Source organism: Phallusia mammillata, chromosome 8, assembly GCF_965637545.1.
Source record: "Phallusia mammillata chromosome 8, kaPhaMamm4.hap1.1, whole genome shotgun sequence".
NCBI classification, from domain to species: Eukaryota; Metazoa; Chordata; class Ascidiacea; order Phlebobranchia; family Ascidiidae; genus Phallusia; species Phallusia mammillata.
This window is the reverse complement of record NC_137259.1, coordinates 14,449,861-14,474,118: the sequence shown is the minus strand read 5'-3', so window position 1 is coordinate 14,474,118 and position 24,258 is coordinate 14,449,861. Positions and strand designations below refer to the sequence as shown.

At 34.6% G+C, this 24,258-nt stretch overlaps 3 protein-coding genes and 1 long non-coding RNA gene across 7 annotated transcripts in view; 2 read left to right on the top strand and 2 right to left on the bottom strand.

Annotated features, from left to right (window-relative positions):
• LOC145203789 (diacylglycerol O-acyltransferase 1-like) overlaps positions 1-14,377 on the top strand; it is a 72,017-nt gene extending 57,640 nt beyond the window's left edge. For 3 of the 4 annotated variants that reach the window (XM_080076098.1, XM_080076099.1, XM_080076097.1), the window contains 16 exons: positions 2,201-2,315; positions 2,913-3,063; positions 3,484-3,571; positions 4,036-4,076; positions 5,817-5,902; positions 6,317-6,369; positions 6,888-6,990; positions 7,816-7,944; positions 8,537-8,592; positions 8,653-8,787; positions 8,992-9,072; positions 9,394-9,438; positions 10,063-10,175; positions 10,243-10,396; positions 11,233-11,295; positions 11,865-14,377. In XM_080076098.1, coding sequence (XP_079932224.1) covers positions 2,201-2,315; positions 2,913-3,063; positions 3,484-3,571; positions 4,036-4,076; positions 5,817-5,902; positions 6,317-6,369; positions 6,888-6,990; positions 7,816-7,944; positions 8,537-8,592; positions 8,653-8,787; positions 8,992-9,072; positions 9,394-9,438; positions 10,063-10,175; positions 10,243-10,396; positions 11,233-11,295; positions 11,865-12,023 — 1,572 coding nt within the window. In that variant the 3' untranslated portion in view covers positions 12,024-14,377. The remainder of the gene's footprint in view (positions 1-2,200; positions 2,316-2,912; positions 3,064-3,483; positions 3,572-4,035; positions 4,077-5,816; positions 5,903-6,316; positions 6,370-6,887; positions 6,991-7,815; positions 7,945-8,536; positions 8,593-8,652; positions 8,788-8,991; positions 9,073-9,393; positions 9,439-10,062; positions 10,176-10,242; positions 10,397-11,232; positions 11,296-11,864) is intronic. The other variant, XM_080076100.1, reaches the window with a different exon arrangement.
• Positions 14,378-14,588: 211 nt separating this feature from the next.
• Positions 14,589-18,320, bottom strand: LOC145203790 (clusterin-associated protein 1-like). The gene is made up of 7 exons (XM_080076102.1): positions 18,182-18,320; positions 17,471-17,727; positions 16,976-17,141; positions 16,348-16,453; positions 15,749-15,918; positions 15,560-15,678; positions 14,589-15,166 (listed from the first exon to the last, which is right to left on the bottom strand). Exons 1-7 carry the CDS (start codon positions 18,313-18,315, stop codon positions 14,877-14,879), a joined length of 1,242 nt encoding a protein of 413 aa, XP_079932228.1. The 5' UTR covers positions 18,316-18,320; the 3' UTR covers positions 14,589-14,876.
• A 45-nt stretch (positions 18,321-18,365) lies between these two features.
• LOC145203787 (anaphase-promoting complex subunit 7-like) lies at positions 18,366-20,533 on the bottom strand. Its single transcript, XM_080076096.1, has one exon. It carries the CDS (start codon positions 20,383-20,385, stop codon positions 18,724-18,726), a length of 1,662 nt encoding a protein of 553 aa, XP_079932222.1. The 5' UTR covers positions 20,386-20,533; the 3' UTR covers positions 18,366-18,723.
• A 459-nt stretch (positions 20,534-20,992) lies between these two features.
• On the top strand, positions 20,993-22,552 carry LOC145203792 (uncharacterized). The gene is made up of 2 exons (XR_013853396.1): positions 20,993-21,484; positions 21,727-22,552. It is a non-coding gene; the product is annotated as an uncharacterized LOC145203792 (long non-coding RNA).
• Positions 22,553-24,258: the final 1,706 nt, after the last annotated feature.

The following is a 24,258-nucleotide window of genomic DNA, read 5'->3' as shown; positions in this document are numbered from 1 at the left end:
AATGATAAAATATTTCTGATTAGTCGACGCAGATTAAGACGAAAAAAGCATGAAAACTTTGAAACAAATTTAACGAAAGGACTGACACAATGTTGCAACTCCGCTACTGTGATACTTCATTTCCTCAGCCAGCGCAAAATTGGTGGTACACTATAAACATTGACGTGTTTTGGTTACACCTAAAGCAAGAATACAAACACGAACATATGCGCCAATGAATGCTTACGTATGCTGATCTATTATATGCCCAAGGGCTACGAAACGACTGACGTGCTTACATAAATAATGCTTAACACTAAAAATGCTATCACTTAACTGTTTAACCATTTAATTGCGATTATTTGGTGAACGTGATAACTCTATGAAGCTACACTCAGGAAGGACACTGCTAAAACATGATAACGTTGACGTCACACATGTTTACCGTTTATTGCGCTGTTAAAATTTCGCGTAGATAATGCTTTGTGTTTGACAGACTATAAATCGCGTACTCCTCACTATTTTTTTACACTCACGCATATATTCACCACACAATATTCATGCAGCCTATATTGCAAGAATAAAATATATTTTTGCAACAGTAGCCTAATATACAAAACAACAAGCCAGAAGCTTGAAATGTACCGCTATTACCATCACCTGTAATGTTTCGCAATGAGTTGTGTATGTTTCCCTTGGTGAAAGAACACATGTCATATAGCAACACAATTGCACTAAAACAATCATAGCCGGAAACGCTGCTTATTAGTATGTTTATTTTTTTGAAATGCTTAGTTGGCCAAACTTCTATCAAACTCAAAATCTAAAATCAAAAGAGACCGGAACCAAACTTTTTTGGGTGTGTTTGACAACTTATAAGGCAGAGCATATCGAAACGTTCGAGTTTGTTAATCAAAGCAAATAAAGTCTTAAAATCGCGTTGAAAATTGTTCGCTTTACATTCCTGTTAGGGCATTTCAATTAGGGTTACTTGAGTTTATATGACGTCATGTACACAATGACCAGTGAAAACAATTTGGTTTCCGCCGGTCAGTTTGATGACGCCTGGTCAAACTAGGTCATTCAGTATTTCGCAAAACCTGTTTGCTATTTCATAGCTACTGTGAAACTTTGTTCATGTTAAGCAATTTGCTCGCAGGCCACATTGACTTGCAAATTTAATGTTACGCCGCGAAAACATATTTTCAATACATCTGATCACGCTGCCGCAGCGTGTTTGTTGCGTGCACCGCGCCTGATCAGTTTAGCACGTGCTTAGCATTCGTGAAAAACAGGAAAAGAATGCCTTCCCCAAGATTTCATCATGTACGAACACGTATTTTAAGACAAGTCCAGAATAGCGCTATGTTGTGCAGAGAACATATTTTAATCTACCTGAAGCAATTGCTAGAACCTAGTGCCGGCAGGCAAGCACATGGCGCAAATCGGAGAGCACGTTTTACTAGGAAATTGGTGCTGTGAGAAGAAGTGACCCCTTGAAGTACCATGTGATGTATGTAATAAAGTAAAATGTTACGCGTCAATCACACAACAGTGTACGCTTGAAGCTTAAGCGAACGTTCAGGCGTTTAATTACAAATAAATTGAGAGAAAACAGCTGTGTAATAAGTTTTGTCAACTTTGAATAGGTTTATTAGCAAAATGTTTTTGATTCGGTAATTGCATGTATTTTGGAAAGAAAACAGGTAGATTAGATGCGTTTTTAATATCGCTGCGTTGTGCACGATCTGAAGCTATTTCTTTGTAGCAATGGTTGATTGCATTGACTGCAACTTAAAGTGCATTGCTTAGAAAAGTTTTGCAACCTGTTGAAAATGTAATAAGTTGAATATGCAGTACACAAAACTACAATAGCCAAAAGCGCAGGTTCATGTAAAACTATGCGAGGCAACAAAAGTTAACATCAAGAAACCACCAGTTGTTCTGTAATCAAAGCAGCAAAAATCGTATTCGGACTGTCCTACATTCCGGTAGCCTGTCACTGGTTAGCTTATAATTAATCACTTGTTAGTCACTCATGACCTGTATCGGAAATCGTAATTATTCTTGCTGTTCTTCGCATTAGAAAGCCACGTTTTCCCGTGTTCGACCGCACGTATGCCCCGTGACCATCAGACTAGAAAAATGCAAATATTGTTGTGTTGAATTTCAAGGTGGAATAGAAAAAAAAATTAAGCTAAAGGGTAATTGTTGGTAGTAGACCCTAAAGATGAAGGAAGATGAACATTCAACACAGAAATCACAAGATGAAATTTTAAGCGATTTTTCCTCACCAATTTTTGAGTTTAACGATAGCACTTTTCTAAGCGATGAAGGTAAGTATTTGAATACAAATTAAAATCACTTTTTTGCATTGGAAAGTCACATTATGTGCATAAAGTTTGTTTTAATCTCCGCCCCCTTAGCAGAAATGTAGCCATAACAGCCGATTGCCTATTAAATTTTCATGAAATATATGCATAGCATGATATAATTGTTGCGCGATGACTGAACGCAACTGCAAACGGGGTTTCCTTGTTATAAAACGTCACCCATCTACGCTAAATACGTCATTTCTTTCGCGATTACGAAAATCCCCTTTCCTTTGACAGCACGTGATCAGAACGATATAGCCTAATCACTTCGGGTCAAAGTCCAGTTTGACTTACTCTGCCGAGTTATGGTTATAGCCCTACTAGCGTATAAGTATTGTAACTATCAATTGATTTTTGGTTGACGTTGGAAGAGTTTACAGCGTCAGTTTGTAATCTTGAAGGGAATTTGTAAAAATTGTTGAGATTTTGAGATTAAAACTAAACAGAAAAGGGGCTTTCCCACCAGCTGTATCACTGCATTGCCGTGACGTGCATTGACGCTGATTACAGAATTTTGTTGAAGTTGATTAAAGTTTTATTATTGTTCACTTTGCTTAGATTTAATCATGTCAGCGATAAATGGAAATGGATTACGAAAACGTAAAAATCGTTCATTCAGTATCAGCGATGACAACCTGACAAAACAAGAACCGTCAAAAAATGGAAAAGTTGAAAAGACGAGAGAAATACCAGAATATGGAATGAAAAAGTAGGTTACTGTGCAATTAAGATCCTTAAAGTTTAACTATACATATTATTGTTTGTGCCATATGTATGTACCTGAAAAAAATCTGTTTTTAAGTTAAGTATAATATGATAACTTTGTTTAGTACTATACAAATTTAAGCCTGTACCTGTCCTTTATGTGTGTTCTGTGCCCCTTCATGACAACGCTAATATATACCCAAGCGAGAAAGGACTACAAGTTATTGTAACTCCGGGCAGAGGAAAGTTGGCGATAAAAAAAGTTTTGATGTGTTAGGCTGACTAAACAACTAACTTGGAAACTTTAAAAGAGACACAACAGCTGCAACTGTAAGATATAGCGCTAAAACAATTACACATTAAAAAATATGATACACATTGCTACAATATGAACTAACATCTGATTCTGAATTATGTCATACAGATGTCACAGTGCAAGAGCGTCATTGTTTAGCTCATCTAGTGGATTTGATGACTACAGGGGATTTTTGAACTTGTGTGTGGTTTTATTGGTGAGCTATATACCAGAACTTAAACAGCATATTTACTGTTAAATTGCCAAAAGTAACCGATGTACAGTTGTAGTTTTGTGTTCAGTGTTCGAAGGTCCTAAAGTTAAATTAGGACTTTTGCCAAATTTGCACAAATAAAAATGACACTGGCAAAAGATCCCCAAATAAGAAAAAAGAAAAGTAATAAACAAAAGTGTTGTTCCAATTCTTATTCGTTTAAATCAATATCACTTTTCCTGTTTCATTTGTTTTATACCCAAAATTACTAACGATCAAAACATGCTGCACAATTCCGGTGAAGTTTAGTTGGAATTTAACCCAAACAGTCTATCAACTGGTTCACTACTTAAATGTGATTATAAACCTGGTTCCATGGTTTTTTAAAAACAGCTTGTAAATCTACCTATTTGACAGTTTTGCATTTTTGTGTGTTTTGTTGATTATAAGCAAAATTGTGTTTATAGGCTGTCACCAATGCCAGAGTGTTTTTGGAAAACATCATGAAGTAAGCGCTACATATAAATTTTCTGTCAAAACTTCACAGTTTTAAACAATGCTGCAATAAAAAATTTTCATAGCAACCTAAAGCATAGTTTTTTTTTAAGTAACGTCTGTGGCGATTTTGTCTAGTATATTAATTGAATGTTTGAAAAACATAACCTTGGTTTTAATCTTTTTTATGCATTGTCTTTGCCCCACTTAAATAAACCTGTTTCTAACAAGTATATATAAACTTATTATGGGTCCCCTTCCCTGAAGGGGACACATATTGATTTTACTCAAATTGTTTTTGTTTTTTTCTTTTTTTTTCTTTTTTTTTCTTTTTTTTTCTTCCTTTTTTTTTTCTCCCCAAAGTTTGTCCGACTCGTTTTTCCATCAAATGTTTGATGGATTTGGCTGAAATTTACACAGATGGTAGATATAGTTATGTAGATGTGCATCCCACTTTGTTTTTGTTGATAACCCCAGTATTTACCCCGCTAGCCCCCTAAAATGGGTATTTTTTCCCCGAAGTTTGTCCGACTCGTTTTTCCATCAAATGTTTGATGGATTTGGCTGAAATTTACACAGATGGTAGATATGGTTATGTAGATGTGCATCCCACTTTGTTTTTGTTGATAACCCCAGTATTTACCCCGGTCGCCCCCTAAAATGGGTGTTTTTACCCAAAGTTTGTCCGACTCGTTTTTCCATCAAATGTTTGATGGATTTGGCTGAAATTTACACAGATGGTAGATATATTCATGTAGATGTGCATCCCACTTTGTTTTTGTTGATAACCCCAGTATTTACCCCGCTAGCCCCCTAAAATGGGTGAGTTTTTAAACAGTGTCAGAATTGGCTGAAATTTGGATTTCTTGTATAGTATGCCATTTATAGGTGTCAATTGTTGTGTTCAACCCTGTAGTCCTAACATTTACCCCACAAGCCCCTAAAGTGTAAAACGTATTTGTATGGTACTGGGCACCACAAACGAAAGATTTCTTTGAGCAATAGTGTTACAAGGCAACCAGTTGTTTGTTGCTCGTTGGTGGGTTTCTTGGTGGTCGTTTTTGCGCCATGGCAGTTAGGGGCTTGTTAACAGCCCTATGACGTCAGAAACAGTAACGGTTGTTGCTCAAAACACCTCTAGTGGTCGAAATTTTAAACATTGGCGGATTGGGCTGAAATTTTGCAGTACTATTGATTGAGTCATTGTGTTTTTTATATATTTTTTAGTTTGTGTGTTGAACCCAATTAGTTGCCCTACTAGCCCCCTAAAATGGGTCAGTTTTTTTAAAACGTTAAATAGGACATACTTTAACCAATATCTGGGGTGAATCTAATTTTATAGTTTGTATTCTACATATTATTATTATTTAAGCCCAGTGCCGATCACTGTGTTTTACCTTACAACACCCGACTTTTGCATGGTTATCTCTTGAAATGCATTATCTACAACTTTGCATGTGTGGGGACCCATGAGTTTTTGCCTGCAGAAACGACTAAAGTTATAAAAGACGGTGACTAATATGGGACCCAATGCAAAATAAGCATAGGAAATATATTTATGTTTTAAAATAGGTTATAGTGTATATGCAAGGGCAATATGTGCTAAGCCACCCTTCTAGTTTCTGTTTGTATTGCTAAATGAAAAAAAGCTTAAACTGTCACTAAATTTCCTATTTGGAAATAAAGAAAAATGTTGTGATATCTGTAGAATCAAGCACTATGGCTCAAACTCATTTTTTCAAATATATTTCAGGTATGGAATTTTGGTGGATCCTGTTCAGTGGGTGGCAACAGTTTTGGACAACCCATACAAGTGGCCTAATTTACTGCTTATTCTTGGTAGGTATAGAAATGATGCTATGATCAAATCTTACAGCAATTTATGTTTTGTCAAACATTCAAATACAAGTTTGTTTTGTCGTCCAATATCAAAATATTCTTTATTTAATACATTTTGTATTTTTTAGAAATATACAAAATAGTATTTTATGTGAAAATGCATTATACTCATCTACTGTTTGAACTCATTCGTACATTATTTAAAATATTTAGTCCAAATGCATCTAACACATTATGAACATAAGTTTAAGTATTCATTTAAATACATTTTCGGTTTGTTAGATTTAAACTTTTATAACAAGCTTAGATTTGATTTTGATCAACTTTGTTAGGCTTTTGTTATTGAACAAAACATATAACGAAGTTTTGTTAACAAAGTTTTTGTACATCCAAAAATCCTTACTTTTTGTACAGGTTCCAATGTTTTCATTTTGTGTGCCTTTCACATTGAAAAGATGCTGCTGAAGGTAAGTCTGAATTTGTGTCTTTGTAATATAGGAACAAATAACATTGACAACCAACCTTAAGTTTAAAATTCAGTTACTCATGTGTAATCTGTACCTGCACGCTTTTAAATGCATTTTTAGTTAATTGTGTATGTGATAATTATTTGTTAATAAAGAAAGAATGATTAGGTTTATAAAAAACGTATTAATTGTCAAGGCGAAATATATATGTCTTAAAATCTAAAGGACAAATGACTAAATGCTTTCATAAACTTGATTACATATGGTTCATTATAGTCTCTATCCACCATGCAACACGTTGGGAGTTTTTGCTTGCTAAAAATTATAACAATGTCATTGTAATAAAACATTGTTCAAACTGAATATGGATGCACAATGATGCGATTGAGTGAAAAGAGGGCATTGATAGATAGCTACGGAAATGCTGCAGTTTCATTGTCATTAATAAACATCATATAGCAGTGACTCACAACAAGTGATTGACTAGTTTTTTTACTTGTTGACTTTTTTCTTTCCAGGAATTCATCTCAGCGACAACCTGCATGTATCTTCACATTTTAAATCTTTTTTTGTTGATATTACTGCCTCCATTCCGAATACTTCAACAACCTGCAGATCCAGGTGATTAGGGCAATGAATTTTCTTGCTCACATTTTTTTATCTGTTGTTGCTATAATGTTAGTTTCTAGACTAGATTTAAGTTGCATAAAGTTCTTTTATGTATTGCTGTTTTTTCTTTACATGTTAAGATAAGGAACATATTACATATAGTTTAGGTTTACCATTTATCAGAAATAGGTCTTTTATAATTTAAATACGACCATGGTAGCTACATAAGAAACTTTAAAAAGATACAGAGTATAAGTGAATGTTACAATACACTAAGCACTGAGTGTTAGCATAAGATGCTTGGTGCTCAAACAAACAGAACACTTGCATTTTTTGCCCATCCCTTTCATTAAACAAATGCACCACATGGGTTTGGCACTTCAGAGCAAGTGTAAAACAAGTCTGTACATGTAAATCTTGAGTAGGTAAATGTTGTTTGTCAAACCTCTTGTGCCATGAAACTCAAGTTCTGTTTTGTTTAATAATTTATGGGCCATTACAGTTGAGTAAAATGACAATTTTTATGATTTGTGTAAAGCATTTCATGCGTTAGTTGTAAGTGAGTCTTAAAATTGCTTCTTTGTGTATATAAGTCTTTTACATCTTTTCACATGTTTACTGAAAGGTTTCAGTATAGGCTAAAACATTTGTTTTGATTTGTTTTCATACTAACACTTCAAACACATGCAGTCTGTTCTCTACTTTTTTGTATTATCAGGTAAAAATTTTATCCAAAAGTGTCTAAAAAAATAAAGTTCCTAAAATTTAAGGCATGCAAACACCTTTTTTGGTGTTTAAGAAATCCATTTATATTTTTAACATGTGTCTATGTTGCAGTTGGTTCTTTGTCCTCTTGTGGTGTTTATGTGATATTGTTTCTGAAACTGTGGTCGTTTGCTCAGGCTAACAAATGGTACAGAGAAGATTATTTAAAATCACAAGGAAAACGCAAACTGCAACGGACAAGTAGGGACCTACTATTATAAGTTTCTGAATAACAAGTTTTTTATTGTTTGCAGCAATTGTTTTTTTTTACAATTGAAAAGTTGCGACAATGAATTCTACCACTTTTTTAAATCAGTTACCACATTTTAATATAAATCCTTGACGCTAAAGCTTTTTTTCAGCCACACACACCTTGCTTACATAGCTCTTGTAAATAAACTGTCAAAACTTCTTGCAGAAAATTACGGCCTTATTTCTATTTTGTAAAATGTACACTGTGTCCTCATAATTATTATGTCCAGATGCTGAAGCTAACTTTTCATGCAACCTGCTCAGAAAAACACTATGTCCTTGGAACAAATTTAAACCATGATTGTTTGCTCGTGCCAGACTGTTGGGTGAAGTTATTTCTCTAGATAGTGTCTTATGCTTGCCTTGTATGTCAAATTTATAGAGCTTATCTGGCAATTGTATTTATATATTTTATAAATTTGCCCTGATGAAAGCGACCTGTATAGGACGTCGAATTATCTGTATAAAAATACATTTCCCAAAATAATTTTCATATTATGCCTGGCAGCAACAGCTTATATATTGTATGCATTTGATTTAGTGTCAATGCCCAGTTCAGCACTGAAGTCACTTCGAGATGGGACTGAAACAATTGAAGTAAGTGTATTTGCTAAATAGTAAGTGTCCCAATAATCATCCATAATTTTGTGTTTTAAGGTGAAATACCCATACAACTTGAGATACAGAAACATGTATTACTTTATTTTGGCACCAACCCTTTGCTATGAGACTCAATATCCACGCAATAAATCAATCAACAAAGTCTATTTGGCAAGAAGGCTAGTGGAAACAGTAAGTACCAATACTGAAGTCAAACATGCCACTGTACTTTCTGAAAAAAGAAATTGATTTTAAAGTTACATTTTTTGTCATTATTTTACATCCCTCAGAAATTCATTTTTTTTCTAAATATGGTAATGCTTAAGTATTGTAGTGCCTAATGGAAAAACAAAACTGAAAATAAAGCTGTGCACAAACTTGTATCCTGTTGTTTAGGTATTTTTGGTGCAGCTAGGCTTAGCATTGGTGCAACAATGGATTGTTCCTGTACTGCAAAAGGCCATCATGCCTATACATGTAAGTGATGCTTCCAGCTATTTTCTGTGAGATACCAGCTATTTTCTGTGAGATACCATTAACACAAACATACGATCTAGCTGTATATGTAAGATGCCAGATAAATACTCAGGATGTTGTTTGTAAAGTGGCTGTATTCTGTTGACAATATGGAAATCACATATGGTTGATAACTGTGCATGTGTGCAGGACAATATACACAAAAAATGTATCTATAAAGTAGTAATGTTGCACAACATATAGATCATTACATAACGTAAACTATTTTATACTGCTTTCAGTTTAAATTTATTACCTATAATTTGTGAATGTGTGTTGCAGAACAAGGAGGGATATTATGTCGTGGAGAGGTTGCTTAAACTTGCTGTGAGTAATTGCATTGTTTAAGAGCATTTTTAATTGCCCTTTGTTTTTATTTATCACAAGTAGGACTTTAGAATGCTGGGTTTAGTCTTTTCGCATCTTGCAACTTCCTGTAATTATCTGATTTTTGCATTTACCTATGCATGTAAATGCAAAAACATAACAAGAAAAAGGGCCACATACTGATTATACAACAGTGACACCAACCATTAAAAATCGTTCCCAACAATTATCATGTGCACATAATAATAAGACGAGATTCTTACCTATTTGTTTAATCTAACAAGAACTTATATACCATTAAACAATATTTTTGTTGAAGTTATGTGATGTTACATAGTTAAAGAGCATATCAAAGTTTTTCATGATTACAAAAAAAAAACTCCTTTATTGATTTATACAACTAAAAAACAGAAAAATGCTTAATAAGACATGCACTACAAACAATTATGGTTAAAAATAACAAACTTTTATCAATTAATTGAAGTACTATTCAAAAATAGAGCTTAAATAAAATGAAAAACGCTTCTGTGTTGTATTCTTGGCTGATTTGTAAACATTTTCTGCACCAAGTGCTGGTTTATTTTACTTTGTTCCAATTGTTTAATGTTTTTTTCTCATTTCCAGATTCCAAACCATTTTATTTGGTTGATATTTTTCTACTGTATGTTCCATTCTATACTAAATGTGATTGCAGAAGTTTTGCGATTTGCAGATCGTGAATTTTACAGAGATTGGTGGTATGTGTAATAGTTACATATGTCTACAAAACTATGCCAGCTATAAACTACTTCTATCCTTGTTTAGGAATTCTGAAACGATTGATTATTTTTGGAAAGCCTGGAACATACCTGTGCACAAATGGTGTTTGAGACATGTATACAAACCCCTTCTTTCTATCGGATATAAAAAATTTACTGCACAGCTTTGTGTCTTTTTGTTGTCAGCTTTTTTTCACGAGGTTAGTAATTCGCCGTTAGGTGTAATACAAAATTAATTCTGTAGATCAGTGATATTTTTACTCGTCACATTAGCCTGATGACATTGTACTTTGGTTTGTTATATGTTGCAAAATACAGTAAACCCTTGTTAAACTGGTTGCGGTTAATTCAGATCTATGCCTAATCCGGACAATTGTTTTGGTCCAAACAGGTCTGGATTAACCTGTTTGTCACCAGAGATTACTAAAATAAGCAATACTTTTACCTTGAACAGGCAACATGTCTAATAATGTTGTAATGTTTTTTCACTTAATTATATTTAATAGTATGACAAGGAAAATATTTGATCCATTGAAATGTAGTCACATCAAGACAAAACAACATAGCTGACATTCTTAGATTAAAATTGATTGTTTTCCTATTAAAACTGCTGTCGAGATATATAAACAGAGCTGAAAATTGGTTTTTATTTTCAAAAGTAGATTATTTTCATGTGCCGTGCATACCTAGCTAACTTAATAAACAAGCAAGTCTTGTCAAAATTTGTACTGAGCGAGTGTATGTGTTTAGCCTTTCAAATCACTAATGATGGCATGGGAAAATGTCTACCATTAAAGCTTCATTATTTTTACTTTATTTATTGCCAGTTCATTTACAATTAGATGTATTAAATCTGCCATTTATGTTTAGTGTTTTGAAATTTGTGCAGATTAATAATTTCTGCAAGCTCAATGCGTTTATAGTCTGCAGACATAATATTTGGTGTTTCTGAAGTTGTTTGCCAACATAAAACATGTGCCGCTATCATGCAAACATTCCTGTGTCTTTGTGTTAATATTCAACTTGTTGTTTGCAGTATCTTGTTTCAATCCCCCTCCATCTTTTCCGAACATGGGCATTTATGGGAATGGCGATGCAGGTAATGCAAATACTTTTGCACTTGCTTGTGATAAATTACAAACTGATTTTAGTATGTTGATCCCAACCTAACTTCCATGATGACTTTTGGGTGGTCCACGGGCTGTTTACTACAAATTGGTTATAAACTGTACAAGCATTTTAGCTTTCATGTAGTCTTAAGAAATTATCAAGGAAAAAAAATCGATTTCAGTTTTTTTCTATCAACTTGAAAGCATATCATTCGACCTAAAATACTTGTTGTGTAGGCTTACTTTATTCTTACCTAAAAACAGATTGGTCCAGAGTGTTTTAAAATTGGACTGTGTGTCAGTATAAAGTATAAACACTTAATAGGGACCAGTACTGCAAGTTTTATGTTTGTTCCAGCTCTGAGAATTAAAAAAACATAGAATATACATTGTACTGTTTTTAACATAGAACCACAATAACATCAAATGTACAACAAATCTGTCATAGTCATAGCATTAATCTTTCTGTCAACAAAACTTTAGTTAAAAAAAAATTCATTAACCTTTTACACATAAAACAAGTGAAAAATGTTCAAGTTGTACTAATTATTTTTTCCAGATTCCTTTATCAGTCTTTACAATCCTAATCACAAAAAGGTTTTCTGGTCACTATGGGAACATGATAGTTTGGATGTCATTGATCCTGGGTCAACCAATAGCCATCCTCGCTTACGTTTACCATTATTACATTATACAGTATGCCCCGAATGCACAATAAGACAATTGCAAAATCAACTGCTTTAAACAGAGCTGCTGCATATGTAATGTGCTGGTTTTTAAAGATCAAAACCTGCTACTAAATGTTATATTGGGGTACTATGCACTTTTTTTCATTCCATACAATCACTACTGAGGCTTTTTAATTCTTATTGTTAGTGGAGGTTTGGTTTTGGATAACATCAGCTTAATTTTTGAAACTGTGTATTCCATGCTTCTGTCAAGTATAGACTACCATACCTCACCGAACATATTCAAACTGTACTAGCATGCTACAATGCAAAGGTAATGCAGAGAAAATAACTTCTGATCCCTCAATATATTATCTTCAAAAGTACAAATTTCCTTTATTAGTGAACAAGTTGTTATACATATAGTCTCTTTAGAGACTACGTTTTAACCATAACATATTGTGCATAAACTAATAAACAACATGTTAATTATGGGTCCCCTTCCCTGAAGGGGACACATATTGTTTTTGTCTATATTTTTTTTTCTTTTTTCTTTTTTTCTTTCTAACGCAGATTTGTTCCCACGTTTTGGTCAAGAAAGAATGGTTCAAACTTTTTAAAATTTACACATATTACAGATATTGGTCTAAAGATGGTCCATGTGAATTTTGACCCCGTTTGATCCCTCGGTTCACCCACAGCCCCCCAAAACGTGAAATTTTTAGCGCGGATTTGTTCCCACGTTTTGGTCAAGAAAGAATGGTTCAAACTTTTTCAAATTGACACACATAATAGGTATTGGTCTAAAGATGGTCCATGTGAATTTTGACCCCGTTTGATCCCTCGGTTCACCCACAGCACCCCAAAACGTGAAATTTTTAGCGCGGCTATACTTGCTAAAGCAGAAGCCCTATGGTGCACAAATATTTGAACATTTTAACTATTGTTTAAGCAGGCTATTCGTTTAGTATTTAAAATTTTGCCAGTTACCTTTACAACCCATAATATGTGTACGCTATCAGTCAGATATAAGTCCCAAGGGAGGAATTCACTGGTTTACGATTAAGGCCGCAGAGTGGGAGTGCTCAGCTTGACGTCCGGACAGACGTGTTTTACGAGACAGTCGTTTGGGTGATTAGAGATCAGCTGTTTTTGTGTGCAGCAATGCTGTGTCGTTTTCGTTTACTACGCGCATTTTCAGTTTTGGCGAAGGTTTTACACCTAAGACGTAATTTAATCTCAATAAACGTACTTCGGTTTCATTTATGTCGGGCAAAACGTCGTTGATCAACATAAATATGAAAAAATAAACTTAACTTTTTAAAACGCCACGATAAATGGTCTTTAAATTCTCGTTGTCAGCTTGGCAGTCGCATAACCACGGGTCACTAAAGGTCAACTTGTAGGCATTACAACACAGTTAAGAATTTTTCGTCATAACGTATCTTCTTTATTTGTGACAAATCAATTCAAGAGTCAGTACTTAAGTCAGGTATAAATTAGGCTAAACGGTATTGCTGAACACTGAGGACTGCATGCTGTTAAAAACAGTGTAAAAAGGTCATTAAACGGTCGTTTTTGCAAAACAAAGTTAAGTGAAAAACAAGTTGTTATGTATACCTTTGTAGCAAACGACTTTTTTTATATAGTGTCTAATATAACAGTTAAGGCTTTCTAGGAAAATTTATGTTAAATACTGAACTTGAACGACAATATCAAGGTCAAAGCAAGAGATTAAATTGAAAGTATTTTTCCCGTTCTTTTTTCACCGTTTTTTTGTAATTATATGACAATGATGCAAAAAGAATATGGACTAAAACATTTAAAGTTAAGTTAATGCTTTTATCTACAAAATCTAAAAATAATCGCAACATAGGTTTATCGTAAATCCGCATAAACGCGCGTGTGGGGACCCATTCGTTTTTGCTTGCAAAAACAATCATAAATATAGATAAATTGTGTATAGTGTAGTAAGTTGGTAAATGTCGTATAGAATATATAAAATGGAAATATATCAGAAAGCCACTTTTCTAGTTTTTTAGTTGAAATATTTGGACTGAATAACAATTCTAGTATTTAGTGTAAATTAACCTGCTTAGTTTTTTATGTTAAACCTGTCTGATTATTAGAGCTTTTGTTCATGTCTTATCATATCACTGAATTATTTATGTTTTATTGTAATTGAGTTTTTATTGTTTTTGTAATTTATCATTTCAGCATTAACATTTTTATTCGTGTGAATTTATATCCTGTCAGGAAAGTACGTTTTTAGTCATTAATTGTTTATAATATGCTTTAATCAAGATATCACAAACCGTAATTCTTTACTGTTTTAAAGGTCCGCAATTGTTTTATTTCTTATGCCTGGTGGTAAAGGAAAATACAATACTTGTTTTTTTAAAAAGTGGTTGAGTTACAAATTGTGGTGTAGTATATCTAGGCAGTGTTTTTGCTTTCTGCAACTTGTTTTTAATGCAAGCAAGAAGAGTTCATCACTTCTTTTATCAATGCCTGTAAATCTACCACAACCCATGCCTATTTTAAAAGGTTCTGTGAGTAACTTTTTATTTGTGTTGTCCATTTAAGGTAAGAACTGAGCACAAAAGGCCCTGGTGTATATTATCAGTTCTGCACTGAACCTCTATATTTGCCAATGTGTATGAAGCTTTACAAAATATAATTTGAGCACCGAACATACTAAAAAGCAGCTAGAAATGTACAAGAAGAAATCTGAAACCGCTGAACAAACAAAAAACATGTCAAATCATCACAGTTGATATATGGGGTACACAGTGAAAAAGTGTCAAAAACGTTTCATATGTTTATGCTTTCAATTAGAAAACCAAACTATTGATTCGTGTCACTGTGGGGTCTTGGATGTGGTTCCCCATTTTTTTGAAAAATTAAAAATTGTCATCATCCAAATCGTCAACCGGAGAACCTTCGCCATCTGGAACAGCTTCTCGCATCATTAGCTCATCAGCACTGATGTCATCATCATCGAGGTCATCAACATCATCCTCTTGTCCCTCGATATCGGTGCTTGATAATGTATCTTCATCTTCCTCACCAATATACATGCTACGTCTCACACCAGCTTGTGGTCGAGCAGGGTTTTGTGGCCGCGATGGGTCTTGGTTCAGTCTCTCGTCGTCTAATTCCTCATCTGAGTCGCTGGAGCCTGATCCAAAACCTTTGATAAAGAAAGGAATAAATATTTATGTCTACTGGAGGTTGTACAGTACTTTTTGGCTATTGTCCCTTTGAGAATCTTTTTTAATGGGTAAAACAGATGCCACAACAAGTATTTGAAACTAAAGTGTAACTGTGCTCTTTGGCATTGTTTTGCAATTGCAATGCAAGATTACATTCATTTTAACTACCAAGCAACAAAATAAAACAGTTTTAAAAATAAATTTACTTTCTTGGTTTTAATACACACAGTTTTTTGCTGTGACACAAGTCAGATATTGTATCCAATGTATGATTTGATGATATGTTTAAATTTCATGACACTAAATTGGGAAGTCGGTTATGTACAAAATACCTTATCGCAAAAAAATTAATCCATACCAAAATTACATACCATCAAGATTGCCTTGGTCAAAGTCATTGTCAAGGACGATCTTCTTTTCTTCTTCTTTCAATCTGGCTTGAATTCGTAGTCTGGAGTTTTCATTTTCTGTAACTTTTCTGCTCTCTTGTCTAAAAACAAAAAAATGTGTAAACACAATATATACATGCACTGTATGTACATTAATATTTTATTACCAACCTGCTAAAATCTTCCATTTGATGTTCTAAAAATGTCATATTGCGAAACTTTACTAGATATTCTTCATACTGTTGTTTAAGTTCATCCTCCAAACGTTCAAACTCATCCATAAACGCTGGTCGGACATTTTGTAATGTGGAGAGTCGCTTTTTGGATCGTTCCAGCTCAGTCTAGAAAAAAAGATTGATAGAAAAACTGTCTTGTTAGTAACATTTTTGGCAGTTGCATGTAATGATTGTAAGTTGGAAAAATTAAGTCAATCTGGTTTTTTAGATTTAAATGCGGTAATGCACTTTTTCCACTCTATTGAAGACCAGGTTTTTTTTAAGGTTTGGTTTGGGTGACCGCTAAGTAGTTTTAAGAGACCGCAAGTGTTTCATTTAAATACCAAAAAATAGCCATATTTGCTTAAACGAATTATTTATTAGGCTTTGGGAAACCGCTGGAGAAATTTGACACCTTAAAAAAAAAACACTGATTGAAGATATTAAAACCATTTTTTTAATCAATTCGTTTTTGTTGCCATATTTTACTGCTACGTATATACATATATATTTTAACATTTAAAAACCCGTCATGAAGTAAAAATGCATTCTTACTTTTCGTTTTTCAATTTTTGCCTCCAAATTGGCTTCATCAGCAGCAACATTATCCAACTTGTGTAAAGTTTTCTTTACTTCATTTTCCACACCCATGATACTTGAGCTAAAACCAAAAATTTTTCCATCTTTTACAAATCAAGAGCCTTCTAACTTTAATCTGTTTTGTGTTTTTAAACCAGTGGTTCTCAAACTCGGTTTTCGGGGCCGCATGCGGCTCCAAACTACTTATTTTGCGGCTCGCACCAGACCTCAGAAAACCACCAAACATTGCTATTTTAGCTTTGAAAGTAATAATCTTTATTGATTTTCTCAAGGTTTCGTTTTTTTGCGGCTCCCTACACACTTAAAAAAATACCATTTGGCCCCGACAATAAAAAAGTTTGAGAACCACTGTTTTAAACACTAAACGAGCTTGCATAAGCAAAATATATTTGTTCTGTAAATGATAGCTAACTGATTTTATGCTGGAAATAAAGGTTTCCGAACTTTTGATACACAGAGTGAAAGGTGGAAGTTGTTACAAGCATTGCAACAGAATAGGAATGATGCCTAAAATCAATTTACTGGGATTTTTGACCTTTTACATTCAATCATTTTTTGTCTAAAAGTGTAAAATCACACATACCGCAATCCTTTTTCAATTGTATTTATATCCAGTGGTTGGGCCAAGGCTGTCTGCCGAGCATCTCTTAAATCAGGTTCCTGAGAAAGGAGGTGATACAATGAAGCACCTCGCTGTGTCACATTCGATGCCAGTTGCCTGACAGCTTTAAGATCATGCAATTTTGAAGCTGTAATAGAAGAAGTGTTTTCAATTGACACAAGTAAATATACAATACCAACCATTATTAGCGTTAAACAGATTTTTTTCTAAACTACTAATTCACAGATAGCATTTAGTATATATTGTGTAAATCAGTTTTCACTCAATGGAATTTTGGCATTACATTTTTTTCTTTAGATGTATATAGTAGCTTTATTATATTTTGCCAGCATTGATAGGTAAAGGAACAAAGTTTATCACAATAAGACAGTTTCTATAAAAACTATTTGTTTGCTGATGGTAACTTCTATATCATCTGTTTATTTTGACAAAATTAGGTTTATTTTTTTCTTTTACCGATGTCGAATGATGTCAACCTGTGATCACCCAATCCATCATCTTTTGAAGCAGAGGCGATGGCTTTCATGGCATCTCGTAAAACAGTTGTCACTTTTAACAACTCTTTCACAGCATATCCATCTGCCATATACAGTCGCTTGGTGTTCAGCTTGATATGAGCTTTCGTGGCAATGAACTGAGCGATCGATTTGATGAAGATTATTCGGTCTTGCTCAGTGTCAATGTCAGTAGGCAACATCACGTTTGGGTCGTACCTGAAAAATAGAGTGATAACTGTACTGTGTCTCCCAAACCATTATTGTACCACACCCCTACTTAACATTACAAAGTAATCATTTTAAAAACTTATACCCAGAGGTTCGCAACCGTTTTCAACGAATTCCCTACTTAACAATTTGAAACATTATCATTTCTCCCTAATATTATACAATCTACATAGATGCTAAACCATAAAAAGTTCTTTCAAAATTAGGTATTTTATCAACTTTTTTTATCAACCAGGTCATACTCGAGCTTTAGTGACTATTGCCAAATCAAATGTAAAAATTAAAGTGAATTCCTTCCCTCAAGTTTGAAAAATCCTTCCTTGGGAAAAAAATCCTTTCTATTTGGGAACCATTGTTATACACAAATTATTGTAAGGCGAAAGTTATTTTAAACTTTGAATTCCTTTTCCTTGTAAACTTTATCAGACTTAGGTTGAACTACCTTTCCACAAGCCAGAGTAAAATTTCAGCAACAAGTTCAAAATTTGGAGTTCTAAAGTTTTCCATAGAGATCAGCCGAGGATACCCAAGGCTTCTCATCATTTCAGTGAAATTTCTAACATCCCGGTAAGACATTGTGAACTTTAAACAGTCAGCAGGTAAAAAGCTATCCCTAATGTGTACAGCTGCAAATAGGCAAAATATATTAAGGTTACAGGCACTCACAGGCAGGGCAGTGGTCTCATTTAACATTTGAACATTATTGAGGTTTAGCAGTGGATTTTTGACACAAGTATTACATGCAATGAAACATTCAAGAGCAAATGGACCATAGAAAAAGGGATTTAACATTTTTAAAGCACATATTAATAATATGCTTTTTACTGCATTAATAGTTTGGTTTGTTTTTATAAGTCCTAAAAAATGATTTAGACAATTCTAGTTAGTTATGAAATGTGATTTATTCCTAAACAAAAGCATATCGCTCATCAAATATCATCAGGCTTGGTATATTGGAGTTGCTATTAACCAGAATTGTAACTACTACGAAAACCAAGGAGTTTCATGAGGCCAGTCTATGTTTGTTGCCATTCTTAGTCCTTCCTCATCTTCAGCTGTTTCAAATGGTGCATTTTCTTCATCCTGATCAGTTTCAAATGCAGCACTTTGCTCAAAACCATGAACTTTTTTCAACCCTTCCTTTGCTTCTTTGTTATTCGGATTAAGCGACAGTGCCAGATTGTAATGATCGACTGCATCAGAAAATTTCGATGTGTTAAAGTAACAGTCAGCAAGCATAGTGTGTAGATTACTGCTTCCATGCAGTTGGATTGCATTTCGGAGAAACTTAACTGCATCATTGTATCGATGTCGTTTCTGTGCTATTGTGCTCAACATCTCGATTGCTGGTTGGTGATTAGGTTCAATTGATAAAGCACGCTCTGCCAACTTTATAGCTCTGTCATATGCTTTATCAGGAAGCATTGCACCTGCTTGGAGCACAAGAGCATTTGGTAACGGCCCTACAACACGTATGGCATTTTTGGAGACTGTTAAAGCTTCATTAATTCTTTTCTCCTGCAAGAAGCAACCCACAATTTCAACATAGCACTCTAAGCGCCTTGGAGCGAGTTTTAGTGCTTGTCTAAAGTGGGTTATTGCAATTTTGACTTCACCCAGCATGCGGAGGCTAACCCCTTTCAACAGTAAAGCCTGTATACAGGTAATATCCAGTTCTGTTGCTCTAGCAGCAAGGTATACAGCCTTAGTGTAGTCCCCTTTGCTTTGTGCATTGTAACCCATAGCAACCCAAGGTTCTGGGTGAATCTCAGAAACTGTAAACAACTGCATGGCTAAGTTTTCCAGTTCAGAGCTTCTTTCATCTTCGCACAAAAGATACGCATACAAATCCATACCTTTAATCCATCGTGGGTCTTGTAAATGTAATGTTCTGAATGTCTGTATGCCCGATCTATAATTACCAACTCTACAATAGGCAGTAGCAAGGTCACAAAGCAGACTTGGGTTAGACACAATGGTCGGTCTTTTGACTAATGCCTCATATGCAGCCACACTTTTAGCATACTCTTTATTTACCATGAGGGCATGTGCTTTAATATATGAAGGCAGCCAATCGAAGTTACAACCAACAGAAACCAGGCTAATAACAACATTAGGATGCTCCCCCAAATTAAGCAGCTCTATGGCACAGTCCAAAGCCAGTGGACACCTTTTCAATACTTCTTTGTAACATGTTATTGCTGGACGGTCCATTTCTCGCTTTTGGTAAAGTTTAGCCAGGCCCAAACTGACTTTTGGTGGGCGTTGCTTTTGTGGAATACTTTCCAAAATAGCCAAAGCCCCACTTTCATTATTTAACTTACTGCAGCACTGGTATATTTTGTACTTCAATGTGATTTCAGAAATGTTACTCGTCACAAGTGTTGTCTTGGAAGTGGTTTTTGGTATGCTTTTAAAAGAAGAAAGTGCCTTGCGATACACAGATTCTGCTTTTTGAAACTCTCTGTTTTCATAAAGTGTATCTGCGTGATATCCATAAACCTCACATTGGTTGATATAATCCGTAGGATTGTTGTTATTTATCATAGTGATAGTTAAACAGGACAAAATGTTTGTTGATGAATTAAGCTCCAATGCGTGCATGGATCGAAGCTTCTCAACAACCGTGGAAAGATTTCCAGCCATTTTTTTAACTTAACGCAATGTATACAAAACAAAAACACATCCAGATCAGATTTAACTTAGTCGCCTGAAACTCTTAACTTAGTCGCCTGAAAATTCATAATTTTACGTCACATATGGCATGAAATCGAGGGTCTAAAAAATTAAACACCGAAGACTCACATTTTGCCTATAAAATGCCAGACTATTTGACAACAATTCGCCTAAAACGATTAGACGCATTTCTTTCCAAATATTTTTGAGAAAAATGACACACTGTCACGCATGGCTGCTTACAAAGGTGTAACCCTTATTTGTAGCTGTTGGTGTTTTGCTAAAACATTTTTGGGGTAAATGTGCATTGCCTTGCGTCAATTCGTATAACGTTAAATACGGGTCTTTTAAAATATAGTTTTAAAATATCTGTGAGTTAATTTAATAATAATTGCCAAAATTTGCGCTTGTTTCTTGCCCTTTTTACTGCTTTTACCGTTTTTTTCTCGCTGCTTGGTTTTACATTCATTCATTTGAGAATGACAAAAGTTCATTGTCGAAACGTTATGTTTTATGGATATATACTGGCTTGTTTATTTCCCGTCATCAAAAATTTATTACAAAACTCGTTTTCTCACTCACCCGATTCGTCAACAAGTGCTCGATTAGAAGCGCTTGTGTTATGAAAAAATCCCCGTTTCTTATCGGGCGGTGTTATAATTTTAGAACATGTGTTATAACACAGCCCGATTTTATCGGCAATGGTAGTGAAGCATTAAATTTATTTTTTATTGAAAAATATTATATTTTCTGTGGAAATAATCGCCGGTGAAATGGGTTTTACATGAAATTGGCAGTTAAATGTGAACTGTTATGACAAAAGCAAACGCATTTTAAGCAGCGAAATAGCAGCAGTACCAGATTCTCCTCGATTGTAAACTGTAAAATACAAAATGGGCCAAGGTTGTTGTATCTAATAGGCATCCATGTTCTGATAACAAATGGAGTAATGAAAAGTGACAGTTCAGGGTGGGGGAAGCATTTCTAGTGCTTCGTGAAGCAAACTAAGGCCTAGCACACTATCAAATAAAGGACTTGGGACATTGGATTTGAAAAGCAATGATACATGGTAAGTGGTTGTCAATTGTCATGATATGCTTGTCATTCTCAACTGTTTCTATTATTTTAGCAGATGGTAATTTGTTATTTTTTTAGGCATGTTTAAAAATATGGTAGCTCATCTCTAGTGTGATCCTGGTTTTGTAAAACATTGGCTTTCATTTCTACTGGCCTAACTCAAGCATTTTTGTGTAAACTCCTACTTGTCAAATTAAATGTTGCCTACACTTTTTCTTTTATTTTTTGTTGCAGTTCAACATCTGGAAAACTGAATAGAAGCAGAAAAAAGCAGCACAATCATTCCAAAGGTAATTCAAGATTGCCTTGGACAACATGGAAGAAAGTAATTGATTGTGGAAGAATGGTGTGGGTGAAATGAGCTCACTGAAGTGTCAGCTAAATCATTGATGGATACAAAATGCTTCTTTCCTCACTTGCAGGGGAACATTTTATTTTAAGATATTCACCACACACTTCAGTTTTACATGAATCGAAATATGTGTGTTTTTTGCCGCTGTACTACCCGAAGGCAGGTTTATTTAACAATTCTTGTGCCCAATTTAAAGCAAACTTGTTATGTTAGATGTGTTCAATGATTTGTTGGTATTAACGCTGTCTTACCTACATGACATAATCATGGCGTCGTTAAAAAAGCATCTTTTGGGTAAATATTTATACATTTTCACTTTGATGTAGACTCTTTCAGTAAAAGTGATTCATCAGACAGGAATGAAAAACCTTTATTTTCAACCAGTAATCTCTATGATACAACCTCATCTTTCACATGGTAGCTGGTTTAATTTTATTTCAGTAACTCGCAACACATTGCATTTTCAGCTGAACAATGTTGTTTCACCTTTTTTGTTTCTCAGTCTGTTCACTTGATGACCCCTTTTTAGTGTACTCATTGTAAATGCAGGTTTTTGCTTGATAAATCAATCTTCTAATTATTTATCCTCTTCACATTTATTTCTTCTTTCATATAACTGTGGCACCCAATATGAGTATGTTATTGTGTGGAAATTGGGTTTATGAGGTGCTTTATTTTTTCATTAATAAAATGTTGCCCTTAACTGTGCATTTGTTATTTCATCATTTTAAGTACTAGTATTAACTGGTTTAAAATCACAAAGGGCTTGATGTAAACAAAAACGGTTTTCACAGGTCAACTCTAAACTACATCTAGTAAACGCATACAAAATATCTTTAGAATCTAACCACCACATGATAAATGAGAGGCGTACATCATAAGCGAACGAAGGGCATGACCGCTTTAAAATGATTTTTCGCGCTGACGACCCTTGTAGCATATACAGGCTCCAGATCACAAGCGGTATAAGTTAAATGAAAACGGTTTTTACAGGTCAACTCTAAAATACATCTAGTAAACACATACCAAATATCTTAAGAATCTAACCACCACATCATAAATGAGAGGCGTACATCATAAGCAAACGAAGGTCATGGCCGCTTTAAAATGATTTTTTTGCGCTGACGACCCTTGTAGAATATACAGGCTCCAGATCACAAACGGATTAAGATAAATGAAAACGGTTTTCACAGGTCAACTCTAAACTACATCTAGTAAACGCATAAAAAATATCTTTAGAATCTAACCACCACATGATAAATGAGAGGCGTACATCATAAGCGAACGAAGGGCATGACCGCTTTAAAATAATCTTATACGCTGACGACCTTTGTAGCATATACAGGCTCCAGATCACAAACGGTTTAAGGGAAACAAAAACGGTTTTTTACAGGTCAACTCTAAAATACATCTAGTAAACGCATAAAAAATATCTTAAGAATCTAACCACCACATCATAAATGAGAAGCGTATATCATAAGTAAACGAAGGACATGACCGCTTTAAAATGATTTTTTGCGCTGACGACCCTTGTAGCATATACAGGCTCCAGATCACAAACGGTTTAAGATAAATGAAAATGTTTTTCACAGGTCAACTCTAAAATACATCTAGTAAACACATACCAAATATCTTTAGAATCTAACCACTACATCATAAATGAGAGGCGTACAAGCGAACGAAGGGGATGACCGCTTCAAAATAATTTTATGCGCTGTCGACCCAGTAGCATGTACAGGCTCCAGAACACAAACGACATAAAGTATTGAAAACGGTTTTCACAGGTTAACTTTAAACTAGACCTACGTCGAGTGAACGCATGCAAAATATCAATCAATTCCTATCATTACCCTAAAATCAAGAGGCGCTCATCATCACTATACGTTGAGATTGTATTCTACACGCTACAAGAAATTTACATGCTATAGGCCCACATGAAATCGACAGCACTAGCGGTCGTGTCCTGCGCTCGCTTATGATGTACGCCTCTTGTTTTTGATGTTCTTCTTAGAAGATAAAGATATTTGGTATGTGTTTACTCAATGTATTTTAGAGTTGACCAGTGAAAACCGTTTTTGTTTACCTTAAACGGTTTAAGGTTTAAGTTAAACCGCTTGTGATCTGGAGCCTGTATATGCTACAAGGGTAGTCAGCGCAAAAAATCATTTTAAAACGGTCATGCCCTCCGTTCGCTTGTACGCCTCTCTTTTATGATGTGGTGGTTAGATTCTAAAGATATTTTTTATGCGTTTACTAGATGTATTTTAGAGTTGACCTGTGAAAACCGTTTGTGATCTGGAGCCTGTATATGCTACAAAGGTCGTCAGCGCATAAGATTATTTTAAAGTGGTCATGCCCTTCGTTCGCTTATGATGTACGCCTCTCATTTATGATGTGGTGGTTAGATTCTTAAG

Excerpts from the sequence above, each read along its gene's own strand:
- LOC145203790 (XM_080076102.1), bottom strand. The coding sequence starts at position 18,315 with ATGTCTTACCGGGATGTTAGAAATTTCACTGAAATGATGAGAAGCCTT. Across the intron at positions 17,728-18,181 it reads TTACTCTGGCTTGTGGAAAG|GTACGACCCAAACGTGATGT; the intron begins GTAGTTCAACCT and ends TCTATTTTTCAG. Across the intron at positions 15,679-15,748 it reads CAAATGGAAGATTTTAGCAG|ACAAGAGAGCAGAAAAGTTA; the intron begins GTTGGTAATAAA and ends TTTTGTTTTTAG.
- LOC145203787 (XM_080076096.1), bottom strand. The coding sequence starts at position 20,385 with ATGGCTGGAAATCTTTCCACGGTTGTTGAGAAGCTTCGATCCATGCAC.